General features: G+C 39.0%; 1 protein-coding gene across 5 annotated transcripts in view; it reads left to right on the top strand.

Moving 5' to 3' along the window:
• uhrf1bp1l (UHRF1 binding protein 1-like) overlaps positions 1 to 13,008 on the top strand; it is a 36,848-nt gene that overhangs the window by 11,680 nt on the left and 12,160 nt on the right. For 2 of the 5 annotated variants that reach the window (XM_024286234.2, XM_024286244.2), the window contains exons 3-19: positions 817 to 855; positions 1,581 to 1,672; positions 1,932 to 2,121; positions 2,200 to 2,340; positions 2,709 to 2,876; positions 3,995 to 4,175; positions 4,310 to 4,393; positions 4,497 to 4,658; positions 4,734 to 4,880; positions 5,014 to 5,132; positions 5,204 to 5,345; positions 6,857 to 7,050; positions 7,120 to 7,869; positions 9,617 to 10,239; positions 11,628 to 11,711; positions 12,246 to 12,394; positions 12,582 to 12,739. In XM_024286234.2, the coding sequence (XP_024142002.1) occupies positions 817 to 855; positions 1,581 to 1,672; positions 1,932 to 2,121; positions 2,200 to 2,340; positions 2,709 to 2,876; positions 3,995 to 4,175; positions 4,310 to 4,393; positions 4,497 to 4,658; positions 4,734 to 4,880; positions 5,014 to 5,132; positions 5,204 to 5,345; positions 6,857 to 7,050; positions 7,120 to 7,869; positions 9,617 to 10,239; positions 11,628 to 11,711; positions 12,246 to 12,394; positions 12,582 to 12,739 (3,423 nt within the window). The remainder of the gene's footprint in view (positions 1 to 816; positions 856 to 1,580; positions 1,673 to 1,931; positions 2,122 to 2,199; positions 2,341 to 2,708; positions 2,877 to 3,994; positions 4,176 to 4,309; positions 4,394 to 4,496; positions 4,659 to 4,733; positions 4,881 to 5,013; positions 5,133 to 5,203; positions 5,346 to 6,856; positions 7,051 to 7,119; positions 7,870 to 9,616; positions 10,240 to 11,627; positions 11,712 to 12,245; positions 12,395 to 12,581; positions 12,740 to 13,008) is intronic. The other 3 variants (XM_024286269.2, XM_024286260.2, XM_024286251.2) reach the window with 2 other exon arrangements.

Genomic DNA, 13,008 nt, shown 5'->3' with positions numbered 1-13,008 from the left:
CCTACTTTAGCTCCATACAGACACACCCTGGAAACCGTGAATGGAGCTGTATAATTTATTCTATGAATGCTTTCATTAAGGTCAAGGTCTATTTTCCTCCTCCACGTTTCCTCCTCCACCCTTTTCTTCTCCACTTCTTTGCAGAATTTCTCAATAGTTGCATTCTCAGTTTTTATTATCCTTTAACCTTTGATACATCCTGTAGGATCACTTCTCAAGCATTATTAGTGCTGTTTTTCCATGTTTATGCACCAAATTATTTTGGTAAAATGCAAGTAAATTTGAAAAACTGCTTGTTTTTCCGTTTTACATGTTGAGCAGTTAAAAAAGAAAATGAGATAGCAGATATTTATCTCACTTCCTCTTTAGTCTGTTCATTTCTGCTCTCCTTGTTGCAAAATGTCAACTTAAAACAAGCAACTTATTTGTTCAAATACTGCTAAAGTACCAAATTTTGTTAATTGATTTTGCTGGAAAACATAAAAAATTGATGGTTTTAAGTAACAGACAGTAGCTAGTGCCCCCTCCTGGTGGGAAATCCTATGTTCCCTCCAGTTAAAGCTGCAGTCATCCAGCACTTGTGATTTATGCTGCATTTAAAAGCATGTCTGTCCATAAAACCTGCAGCCGAACACAAGCGTTAAATCTCATTTACAGCATAGTGTGACTCACACTCGAATCCAGAGATTCAATCTTAATGATTAATAGTTTAGTCTTGAATCCATTTGTTATTTTTGTTCTTTCTGTTGCTCCAAAACACTGAAATTGGTCAAATGCTTTCTTTACAGGTTAATAAAAAGTGTTTTTTATTGGTAGATACAATGGACAAAACTGAAGACTCACCCCATCACTCTGGTAAGATTTAGTCGTTTGTTTCCATTTTACAAGTAGAGATCTATAAATGTTTATTTTTTTTTATATATTTTTTTTTAAATTACCCTTTTTTTTAAAGTAAAAGATCAATCAAGTTGATCTTTAATTAAAAAGAAAAAAAAAACAGTTAATTAAATTCATTAATCATTATTGGCTGCAGCAGCAGCATTTTTCCTGTTTTGTAACAGACAAAAATCAGATTATTTGTTCATTTTTATCAATATTTATAACTTTAGAAGTGAAAGTTCCCCGTTTGAGTTTAAAATTAGACAACAAAAATATAAGGACCACAATGTGAGTTATTGTAGAGTCTCATAGCTGATGAGAGGACAGATTGTCAAGAGCGTCACTTCCTGAAAAGCCGTTCGCTGCACCTCGCTCTCTATTTCTGCTGCATCCTCTTTAAGCCAACACAGACTCTAAGAATGGAGATGGATCCGGCGCCCGACCTCGACTTTGACACGTGCTTTAGACTGTGCAGGTGTCCTTCATTTCACACTTGAAAGTATTAGTTCATATTTGGGTCATGTGACCCTGCCGGTGCCTTTGGGCCTTTTCCAATGACACCAGATGTGGACGTCCTGTTTGGTTCTTAAGCTATATAACAACATTCTGCTGTTAAATATTTTATACCAACAGTAGGTTTTATTGACGCTTAGTGACTAAGCTGAATTTTTTTTCTAATTCGTCTGACTCCTCTTCCTCAGACTTTGGATAAAGTGGTCATGGAGATGAGTACCTGTGATGAGCCCAGGCCGCCCAACGGGCCGTCTCCCATAGCAACAGCATCAGGACAAAGGTGAGCCTTTAGTCTTTTAGACTGGAGCCATGAAAAATAACAAAAAAATGTGATCAAACACTAGTTAAATCACTATTAAGTGAGTCATACATTTAGTTTATGTTAAATTGTATTAAATTTCTTTCATATTTACCATAAAATTGATTCAAAAAGCCTTTATCAACAACGTTTTAGAATAGAATCCTTAAATTTAATTGGAAAATAATGTTTTAACAAATTAATACCGATTAACCACAGTGACGTTTGTCCCCCCACACAGTGAATATGGCTTTGCTGAGAAGGTGGTTGAAGGTTTGTCCTTAGCGATCAACTCCATCGTCATCAGGATCAGTGCCAAGGCCTTCAACGCCTCCTTCGAGCTCTCCCAGCTGCAGGTCTACAGCGTCAACACCAGCTGGAACCCCAGCGACCTGCGCTTCACTCGCATCCAGGACCCTCAGCGGGGAGAGGTGGGTTCCTCTTGTTCGTCGTTTGATGGTTTTATGCTAAACTTCAAGTTCACGCTTTGTCGCCCCTGTTTGGTCCAGATCCTGACTTTTAAAGAGATCAGCTGGCAGATGATTCGCATCGAGGCGGACGCTATCCAGAGTGCTGAACACGAGATGCTGAGCGCCCCCATCCGCCTCATCACCAATCAGTCTAAGATCAGAGTTACTCTGAAAAGACGGGTCAGTGAAATGAGTCCACATGTGTATGTTTTATCCAAAATGACTGTTTCTGTTACAGTATAACGTTTTAAACTGGGTACATTTGGTGAAAATGGAGTTCAGTTAAAGTTTGATTTATTGATTTTGTTCAGTGTTGCCAGATTGGGCAATTTTTCAGCAGCACTTTCAGCAATTTCAGTTATCTTGGTATCAAATTCAGGACATTACTGCTTGTACTTGTACAGGAAGTAATAAGCAACTTTTTGGATGTTTTTTATGGGGCTGGAAAACCATGACTTTATCTGGCAACACTGATAAAACTACATAAAATGTTAAATTTGAATGAAAACGTGTCAACATACAAATTCTCTGTTTATGACTTCACACAGATCAAGGATTGCAATGTTGTGGCTTCCAAGTTAATCCTCATCCTGGACGACCTGCTGTGGGTGCTGACAGACTCGCAGCTGAAGGCTATGGTGCAGTATGCAAAGTCTCTTAGTGAGGCCATGGAGAAGTCTGCACAACAAAGGAAAAGCATGGCCACAGAGGATCAGGTATGTTCATAAGACACACTTTGACAGAGAAGCTTTCAATTTTAGACATTTTATATTCTCCCATTTACTTTAGTTTTTGACTTTGCAAATATGTCTTACTCTACTGTAGTTCGAGCTCTTATTCCTACACATATGTATGGAGCTAAATTGGGGCCAATATTGGAAACCCAAATAAAGCAACTTGAAATAAATATTGATGTTTGGACAAAAAAAAATAAATATCTGAAAGTTCTTGCTATTCTGAAATAAACTTTTGGCTTTAAATATTTTTTTTGTTTTAAAAACTCAAAATTTCAATTTTTTTCACTTTCAACTTCTTCCAAAAGTTTTGAAACTGAAATTTTCTGATTCAAAACTGAAAATTTCTAACTTTCTACAATTAAGAAATTAAAATTTTCCAATTCGAAACTGAAAAAAAGAATTGACAGTGAAAATAAGATTTGAAACTGAAAAAAATGGTTTTGGATTTGAAATTTTAAGTTTTAAAACTTAAAAAAACAGAACATTTGAAGCTGAAAATAATAAATTTTGTTTTAGAATTGCAAAAAGTTTCAGACATTTTACTTTTTTTTTGGCCAAACACCAATTTTTTTTTCAAGTTGTTTTATTTGGGTTTCTAATAATATTGGCCCCAATTGAGCTCCATACATATGTGAAAGCCACGCTCTAATAAATTATCCTTGAGCTCCTCAAGGTCCTGGTCCTCCTCTTCATCACTCTCTTTACGCCAAATGGCGAGTTCGCCGTCCTCCTGCTGATTTTCTGGATCAGACGTGTTCCGGAATCGCCTGATTCAGCTCATCAGCAGTGAATATGAGCCGGGCAGCTCTGCCATATGGGTGTTTTATGGTTCCACTGCAACTAATTTACGCTCTTTTCGTCTTACCATGTAAACATGCAGATGCACAGACACTCTTCGCCCACCCCAGTTCAGATCTGAGGGGAAATGATGCAAATGTTTTCTGTAATCAGTCTGCCCTGCCATCTGGTGGACACCCTGAGTACTGCGTGACTCATGCTTTCATAGGCCCTGCAAGCAGAAATGGACACTAAAACAGTTTAAAAACATTAAAATCCTAAAAATGGGATGTTTTTATTTTTTTTGTTTTTGTTACTAGGTGTCTTCGCTGCCCCCTTCAGCCCAGCAGGTTCGCACTCAACAGACGCCCCAGGCTGCCGATCAGAGCGCAACCATGGCCAAGCTGTTCAGCGCCTACGATGTGTGTGAGACCTCGCACCACCTCCAGATCACACACCTGGACCTGCACATCTGTGATGACATCCACACTACAGACAAAGGTAACAAGTTATGAGGCAAAGTGTCTTTTGCATTAAAGTATTTTAGTGTTTCTTATTGAGATGGGTGAGTCTGTATAAGCTTTAATACACAATTATCTGCTTTATTTTCATCTTTTTTCCTCCTTGTTGTGCAGTTAACAATAAAAGGATAACCGGTGGGGCGATGCAGCTGTCCTTCAACTCCATCACTCTGGATTACTACCCTTTCCACAGAGCAGGTATGACTTTCATTTTCCTTCCTTTCAAGTCAGAGGACATCGTTTTATACACTTTTATTCATTATTTCGTCTCATTTCTGCACTTTTAAACCTCGTCTCTCAGGTGACAGTTGTGTCCACTGGATGCACTACAGCGAAGCCACAAAAACCCGTGAAGTTTGGGCAAAGAGCCTTCTGGATGAGTTCAAATCCACCATGGAGATGTTGAAGAGTGCCGCCCGCGACCAACAAGCTCCGGGCTCTGGACGCAGCTCCCCGCAACATGGTAACAGAAGCTTTTACTCATGTATCACTTCTCAAAGTACCGATCAACATGTTCAGATGTACTTCTGTCGTTCAGTGTCACTTAAGGAGGATGTAAATGAGCCACTAGCAAGTCAGGAAAGAGAAGGAGGAGGAGTAGGGCTTAGGGAGGCAGATGGAGGACTCCTAGGGAGGAGCCCACACACACAGCCTCCAGTCCAGTGTTGCTGGTGCCTGGAGCCAGGTACCGCGGTGTGCGTGCGCACAGCTGGGTGCGGTGGTGCACACCTTTTGTCTAGGCACATAGGTTTTCCTGTAGAGTGATTTTTGTATTTTATTTGAAAGTATGTCCCTAAAGCATCTCCTTTTCTCTCCAGGAAAGATAAACACTTCATCCTCCAGCACCTCCTTTAGTCCTCCTCCCCCTCAAACTCCCAAATCTCATCTCATGTCCAGCTCACTTGTTTTAAGGATGGCCGACTTCAGCATCTACCAGGTCAGTTCAACTAATACACGCTTTTATTTTGAAATCACACGTCTCTTTAATTTTTAACTTGATTATTTCAGGTTTCAACCGCAGACCAGCGGCGCTCGAGCCCCAAGGCCATGATCTCCTGTAATAAGAAGTCCCTGTACCTTCCTCCAGAGATGCCCGCCATCCACGTCGAATTCACCGAGTATTATTTTCCTGATGGAAAAGACTATCCTAGTAAGACCTTGAATTTATTTTTTGATGTTCTGAAAACTATTGTAAAAGTTGATTTAAATGTTTAGAAGTCATCGATTTCTTTTATTATTGAGTTATTTTTGGCTCCGATTCCGAGTCATTCGATACTTTTATGATACATAAAAAAATGAATAAATCCAATAAACAGATCCACGTTTTCTTCTTTTTTTTTTAGTTTATTAACCTTTTTTTTATATTATAACTCTTAAATAGAGGACTACTGTGAAGTAGCTTCAACTATTAAGTAAATATAGAGCAACTACAAACAAGAAAAAATTAACTTGTTTGAAAGTTTGGTTACTGTAGCTTTAATACTGTTAAACAAGTTTGATCAGATGTGATTTAAATCTCTGTTTAACCCTTTGATTTACTGTAATTCTTTAATTGTTTGGTGGAAAAATTCCAGTTTGTTAAAGATTTTGTGTTTAAGCGTCACTGGTGACGCCTTAAAAAAACTAAACAAAAAGACTTTCTTCCAAAATTGTGTCATAGCATGAATATGGCGACTATTCATGACTAGTTCATAACGATATAACAATTTATGTTTTGTTTTTTTTTGAGACATAATTGACCTTTTTTTTTAATTATTTTTTTTTGGAGCTTGCACTTTATAGATGGTCCCTTGGCAGCCGTCACACTACCGTCTGTTTGATTCTCATTGTGTCATTTTAAAAAAAAAAAATATATATATATATATATATTGATATACTGTGAAAGTTGACGCGTTAACGGATGCGATTATTAAATCATAATTAACTGCTGTGCAGCTGTAAGATCAATGTAATACGACTCCGTCTAAAATAAACTTTTAGCTTTTTTATTTTCTGTGATTGAGATTTTACAAAATTAAAGCATTTATTTGTCGTTTTTGGAAAAATCTTCTATTTGAGTAAATAAGGTAGAGAATGAACATCAATGCAGACCAGGAGCAGCAGTGCTCCTGCTAAGTTTTTTTTTAAATTTGCGATTAATTTTTTCCAGATTTGCGATTAATTAGTTAATTTTTTTAATCGATTCCCGGATTTCCTCTGTCTGCTTAATGCCAGTTTTAAACATTTATTTAAAAAAAAAAGGTTATTGAGCCCGGAAGTCAGTATTTGTGAATGTTTTGTGAACTTTACCGAACTGTTTTTGTGTGTTTCCTGCTCAAACTTGTTGTATTCTGCTGCGCTTTATGGGAATGAAATGTTGTGAAATGTTTCCTTTTAGTAGAGTGTTTTTCTGTAATAATAAGCTTTAAATATACAGCTCTGACCAAAACAACAATCAATATAAAATCCAATCCCTGATTTAGGATACAAGATCCGATTCTGGATAATCTGAAACTTCAGGATCGATCCCAATTTCCAAATGTTGGGACATACATCCCTGTTTGCTGTATTTAAAATTACTTTTCCTATTGCATAACGTAGATTTTGCTTTTAGACACAGAAATACATTAAAAAAAAAACAATTTTCATTTAATAATTTCTCTTTTTCCATCTCACTTCAAGTCCCGTGTCCAAACCTGTACGCCCAGCTCAACGCTCTGCAGCTGGTCCTGGATCCCCGCAGCCTGGTGTGGATCAACCTCTTTGCTCTGGACCTCAGGCAGAGTCTGGAGCAGTTCATGGAGATCTACAAGCTCAACGACTCGCAGAAACCCGACGAGCACGTGGACATTAAGGTCGACGGCCTCATGCTCAAGGTGAAGATGATCTCTGGAGCTTTCGGTTTGTTGTGAGGAAACCGCTCATTTGCTCTTTCTCTCATCCAGCTGGTGGTTCCCGCGGACGGGGACGCCTCCTGTCCCGCCGACCTGCCGCGCGCCATCTCCATCCAGTCTTCAGAAATGGTGGCCACCAACACCAGGCACCCGACTTACTGCACCCGCCCCCACCTGGAGGCCCTGCTGCAGGCCTTCGAAGAGGAGCTCTTCTTCTCCACGGCTTCAAACTCTTTCCCTCGTTCCTCGTCCTCCATCCCCATCCTCCACCCGGTCTTCCAGAGGCACGCTAAAGAAGAAGACACAAAGCGGCGGGAGATCTACCGTGGGCTGGTGGCGCCCACGATGTGCACGGACGCTCTCAAGACGCCCGCCGCCACCGACGTGTGGGCGGTGCACTTCTCCCAGTTCTGGGTGGACTACGAAGGCACCCGAGGGGGCAAAGGGCGGCCTCAGCCCTTCGTGGACTCCTTCCCGCTCACCGTGTGGGCGTGTCAGCCAGCGAAGCTGGTCCAGCACGAGGAGAAGCTGAGGAGCTCGGCGGGATCGGCGCTGTCCAGAAGCACGTCTTCAGAGGCGGTGGCACGCCTGCAGAGGAAACGGCTGCTAAAGGAGTACTACAGCACCGACGGCGCGCCGGCGTCTTCTCAAAGCAATAATGCCGCACTGCCGCACAGTAATGGACTCCACAAACCGCCGTCACTGGACAGTCTGCGCTCCTCAGCCTCGTCTGTGTCATCGGCTAGTAAAAATGCAGATGTGCACGTGTTGATCCATGTGCAGAAGCACTTAAGTGCTCAGGTATGCTTCTTTTTGTAGAAATGTGAACATTTTCTAATACATAGATTTTACAATTATACCATCTAGAAGATGCGCTATTTCTGAGTTAAGCTAGTATATTAGCAATGCGCTAGGTTTTTTGGCTAATTTGACTTTTGCTGAGGATTTTTGGGCTAATTTTTAACTAAGCTAATATTTTTGCAACATGATAGCTTTTTTGGCTAATTTGGCATTTACTTAGTTTTTTTTTTTTAACTAATTTTGAATTAAGCCAGTATTTTAGCAAGATGCTAGCTTTTTGGCTATTTTGGCATTTACTGAAGTTTTTAAGGCTAATTCTGAGTTAAGCTAATATTTTAGCCACACACTAGCTTTGTATAGCTAATTTGACACTTTCTGATTTTTTTTTTGCTGGGGGTTGCTATTCTGAGTTAAGCTAGTACTTTAGCAATGCGCTGGGTTTTTTGGCTAATTCGACATCTGTTTATGATTATTGGACTAATTTTGAGCTAAACTAAAATTTTTGCAACGTGTTACCTTTTTGGCTAATTTGGCATTACTGTTTTTTTTAAGCTAATTCTGAGTTAAGCTAGTATTTTAGCAATGTGCTAGCTTTTTTGGCTAATTTGACATCTGCTGAGGATTTTTGGGCTAATTTTGAGCTAAGCTAAAATTTTTGCAACGTGTTAACTTTTTGGCTAATTTGGCATTAACTGTTTTTTTAAAGCTAATTTTGAATTAAGCTAGTATTTCAGCAACGTGCTAGCTTTTTTGGCTAATTTGGCATTAACTGTTTTTTTAAAGCTAATTTTGAATTAAGCTAGTATTTCAGCAACGTGCTAGCTTTTTTTGGCTAATTTGGCATCTACTGAGGTTTTTTGGGCTAATTATGAGTTAAGCTAGTATCTTAGCAAAGCACTAGCTTTTTGGCTAATTTGACTTTTGCTGAGAATTTTTGGGCTAATTTTTAACTAAGCTAATATTTTTACAACATGATAGCTTTTTTGGCCAATTCGGCATTTACTTAGTTTTATTTTTTAGCTAATTTTGAATTAAGCCAGTATTTTAGTAAGATGCTAGCTTTTTGGCTATTTTGGCATTTACTGAAGTTTTTTAGGCTAATTCTGAGTTAAGCTAGTATTTTAGCAATGTGCTAGCTTTTTGGCTAATCTGGCACCTACTGAGGCTTTTTGGACTAATTTTGAGTTAAGCTAGTGTTTTAGCAACATGCTAGGTTTTTTTTGGCTAATTTGTCATCTACTCAGGTTTTTTGGACCTGACTTTGAAGCCCAATGAGGCAAATTTTCTTTGTGATTTTGGGCTACATAAATAAAATTGAATTGGAATTGAATTGAACTCTGAGCTAAACTAATATTTTAGCAACATGTTAGCTTAGCAATGTGCTAGCTTTGACTAATTTGGCAACTACTGAGGATTTTTGAGCTTTTTAGGAGGTAAGCTAACATTTGAGCAAAATACTCACTTTTTGGCTAATTTGGCATCTACTGAGGTTTTAGGCTAAATCTGAGTTCATACCTTTATGCATTTTAAATTTTTTTCTTCACATTTTCAATAAATTCTTACAGCAGTTTCTGCAACTTTAAGTCCTTTAGCGTTTTTAGGAGTATGCAAATAGCTTAGCATTATCAACAAATCACCTCAGCATATTTAGCAAAAGCATTCACACTACCATTATTGTAGGTAATGCAACTTTTCTAGTTTTATCTTGTAATCCTGAGCATTTAGAAGAGTTTTCTGTGTGTTTCAGGTGAGCCACCGGCAGTATGTTTTCCTGATGCATCTTCAGCGCAGCCTCAAGGCTCTGCAGCAGACGCTACAGCAAGACCTGGAGGAGATGGGCTCCAAAAGAGAACGCAAGGACACCTCCCAGCGGAACGCAGACCACCAGCCCTTCACCTTCTGCTTGGGCCTCCTGCTCAAAGGCGCAGAGGTGTCCCTCTTCCTGAAGCCGCTTCCCCAATCCGAGGGATCCCCCGTGGGGTCGGAGCTTTCTCCCTCAGAGAGCAGAGCCAACCTGGAGGCTGGAGATTCTGGAGAAGGGGCAGAAAAAGGATCAGAAGAAGGAGCGAATAAGCAGTCCGTCGACCAGCTATTGTGCGGTGACGGTCCAGAGGACGAAGCTAAACCGGGTCTTGCTCCTTTAGTCCCTTCCTCCGCCTCTGACTTTAATCGTAAAGCCTCAATACAGGAGAATGCTGGAGGGGATAGTTCAACTGAAGGGGGGGAGACTTTGGCTGCAGGTGATGAAGTGGTTGGTGGGGCAGAACCTAAAACCCACCCGAGCGACCTTTTTTCTGACCCCCTTGGCAGCAAAGATCCGTGCGACAAAGACAAGAGCGCAGCTGGAAAGATGCCTCAGTCCATGTCAAGGTACTTATATGCAACTCAATTTCACACTCGGCATTTTAATATTAGAAGTTGACCTCAGATGTTGGTGCTCCGTGTTTTTGTGTCTACAAACGTGCACAAAAATTTACTTTTTTAAGAAAAAACTAAGATTTCTCACAACTATCATCTATGACAGAGTATTAGGACCACCATCCAAAAATGAACACACATAATTATATATATATTATATATATATGTATAAGAATAGATTTGTAAAACTGAGAAAAAAAGTCAAAATTTTATGAGGAATAAATGGTATATTTATGATTTGAAAAAGCTTTCACTTTGAAAAGAAAAAATCTTATTTTTGTAAAATTTTAACAAATTGTAAGCTTTTTTTCCCCATACTTATTATTTTTTTTTTATTTTATGGTGTTCCTGATAGTAACAATCTATTGTAAACATCCCGAAATATGTGCTTTATTTTAAAGAAGAAAATTTGTCTTCGGTATAAAAAAACAGGCACTTTACTTTTTATTTTTCTGTATTTTTATTATTATTTTTTTTCTTTATTTTTATATATATATATATATATATATATATATATATATTTATTTTTTTTATTTTTTATTTTCATTAATTCGCTTTTATTTATTTATTCATTCATCCTTTTATTTATTCTTTTTTCACATTCATTCATACGTTCAGTCATTTTGTCATTTTATTTATTCTTTTATCCTATATATACATTTAACGTAACATATAACTATAATAACCATTAAAATATTACTAATTTAAACTTTAAATAACTGAGCCAAGTATTCGCTTTGTCATTTATTTATTTTACATTTATTTATTCTTCTACTCATTCATGAAACAATTATTAATATTACCCATTAAAACGCTCAGCTCTGTTTATCTTTATCCAATGACTCGACCTAAATAATAAAAATGACCTAAAACTATATATTGTCCAACATATTAAATATATACCTGTGTGTGTGTGTGTGTATATATATATATATATATATATATATATATATATATATATTAAACCTAAACTACCTAAAAGTAGCCTAAAACAAATGTTAATATTATATTAATATTACTACTGAGTCTGCTAAATCTATTATTTGTACTACAATATTAGTATTTCAAAGTACTTTCATGAAATCTTAATAGTTCGGGCATCATATGGGTTTTAAAATGTAAATACACAAATGCGAGACACTGTTCCTAAAGTTCCACTGTCCTCGTCTGTCTGACTGAACACAAGAGCCGTGTGTTGAGGTGGATGTTCACGTCTGCCGAGCTTCTCGCTGTCGTGTCCGTCTGCGTTTTTCTGTCTGCCCTCATTTCCTGCCTCTTGACTTTCGCTTTGACCCATGCCAGGTGTGTGTGTGTTTGTGTGTGTTTCTCTCTCTACCAAGGAAAGGAAGTTTGTCTGTGGTTTCTGATCTTCTCAGCTCCACAAACTCCAGCAGATCCTCCTCCCTTTATTCCATGTCCAACATGTAAGGAACTGGATCTGTGTTTAGCTGTTAGCTTTGAGTCTGTGGTACTTCGTGGAGGAGTACCTGTGGTTTCAACCTAGTGCAGATTTGTGGCTTTGACTCTTCATTTGGCTTTGGTTCACACGCCGACTGTTAACTGTACCTGAGAACTGGACCCTTTGAAAATGAAGTCAAGTCCAGTTCTCATATACAGTCAATGGCCCAAACGCATGACAGTGAAGTTCTTGTCTGTGTAATCCATTTATTTTCTTCAGTTTTTGGTGTTTTTTTAAGTAGAAGTCGGACCTTTTCGTGTTTGGTGCTTTTCATCAGCCTTGTGTTCTGTGGTTTCCTGAAGTCCTTCGATGTGATTTTTCATGAGGTTTTTATGACCTTCAACACAAACCAGAGGAATGGAGACGTATTTAATTCATGACTCGTCGACTGTACTCTGTGCTGATCTAATGAAATTCATAAAACATGTGAAAAAAGAGGCTGTTTTCTATCTACCGACTAAAATGTGGAGTTGATGGGATGTTTTTCTTCTTGTTCCAGTGGACGGTTGATGCGTGACCGCTCCCAGTCCAGCTTCTCAGTGTCTTATAAAAACATGAAGAAGAGTCCGTCGCTGCAGTCGCTGGACAACATTTCCATCGACAGCTATCTGATGGAGGACGGAGACACGTACAGCTTGCTAGAGCGAGGTCAGAAGAAAACATCCTTTTTTTTTTACCTGTTAATATTAACCTCAGTGTTGCAGTTGACTGTTCTGATCAGAGGGTGGCGGCATTGAGCTGGTTTTACTCTGATTTTCAGCCACATCAAAGCAGATTTATTCCAGGTATGAGAAGCAGCTGTTCTTGTCCCTGAGAGTTTATACGTCTTCCACAGATGATGTTTCCATCTCCGGCTTTAAGGAGGCCGTCGGAGAGCAAAACGCCACAGAGAGCGCCGCCGAGGCTGTGGCCGGGAAGGAGCAGGAGGGAGGCGTGTCACCTGACAGCACCAGCGCAGCCTCCCAGAGCATTGATGAACCCACCAAAGATACAGTGAGTTATTTTCAGCTGGATCAGCCAGGAAGTCACAAACTTGGGTTTATTTCAGATAGATTTGGTATTTTCAAAACTGTTTTCAAGTATTCTTTTCTCTCGGTTTTTGTAGAGTTGATCTCAAGACATGTAATACATCGTGATGCATATTGTCATATCGCCAGACTCTTGCCAATACAAACCACCAGAGGTGGGGACTCGAGTCACATGACTTGGACTCGAGTCAGACTCGAGTCATGAATTTGACGACTTTAGACTCGACTTGGACT

Source organism: Oryzias melastigma, linkage group LG23 (genome assembly GCF_002922805.2).
Source record: "Oryzias melastigma strain HK-1 linkage group LG23, ASM292280v2, whole genome shotgun sequence".
Taxonomy (NCBI): domain Eukaryota; kingdom Metazoa; phylum Chordata; class Actinopteri; order Beloniformes; family Adrianichthyidae; genus Oryzias; species Oryzias melastigma.
This window is presented reverse-complemented; position numbering and strand designations above follow the sequence as displayed.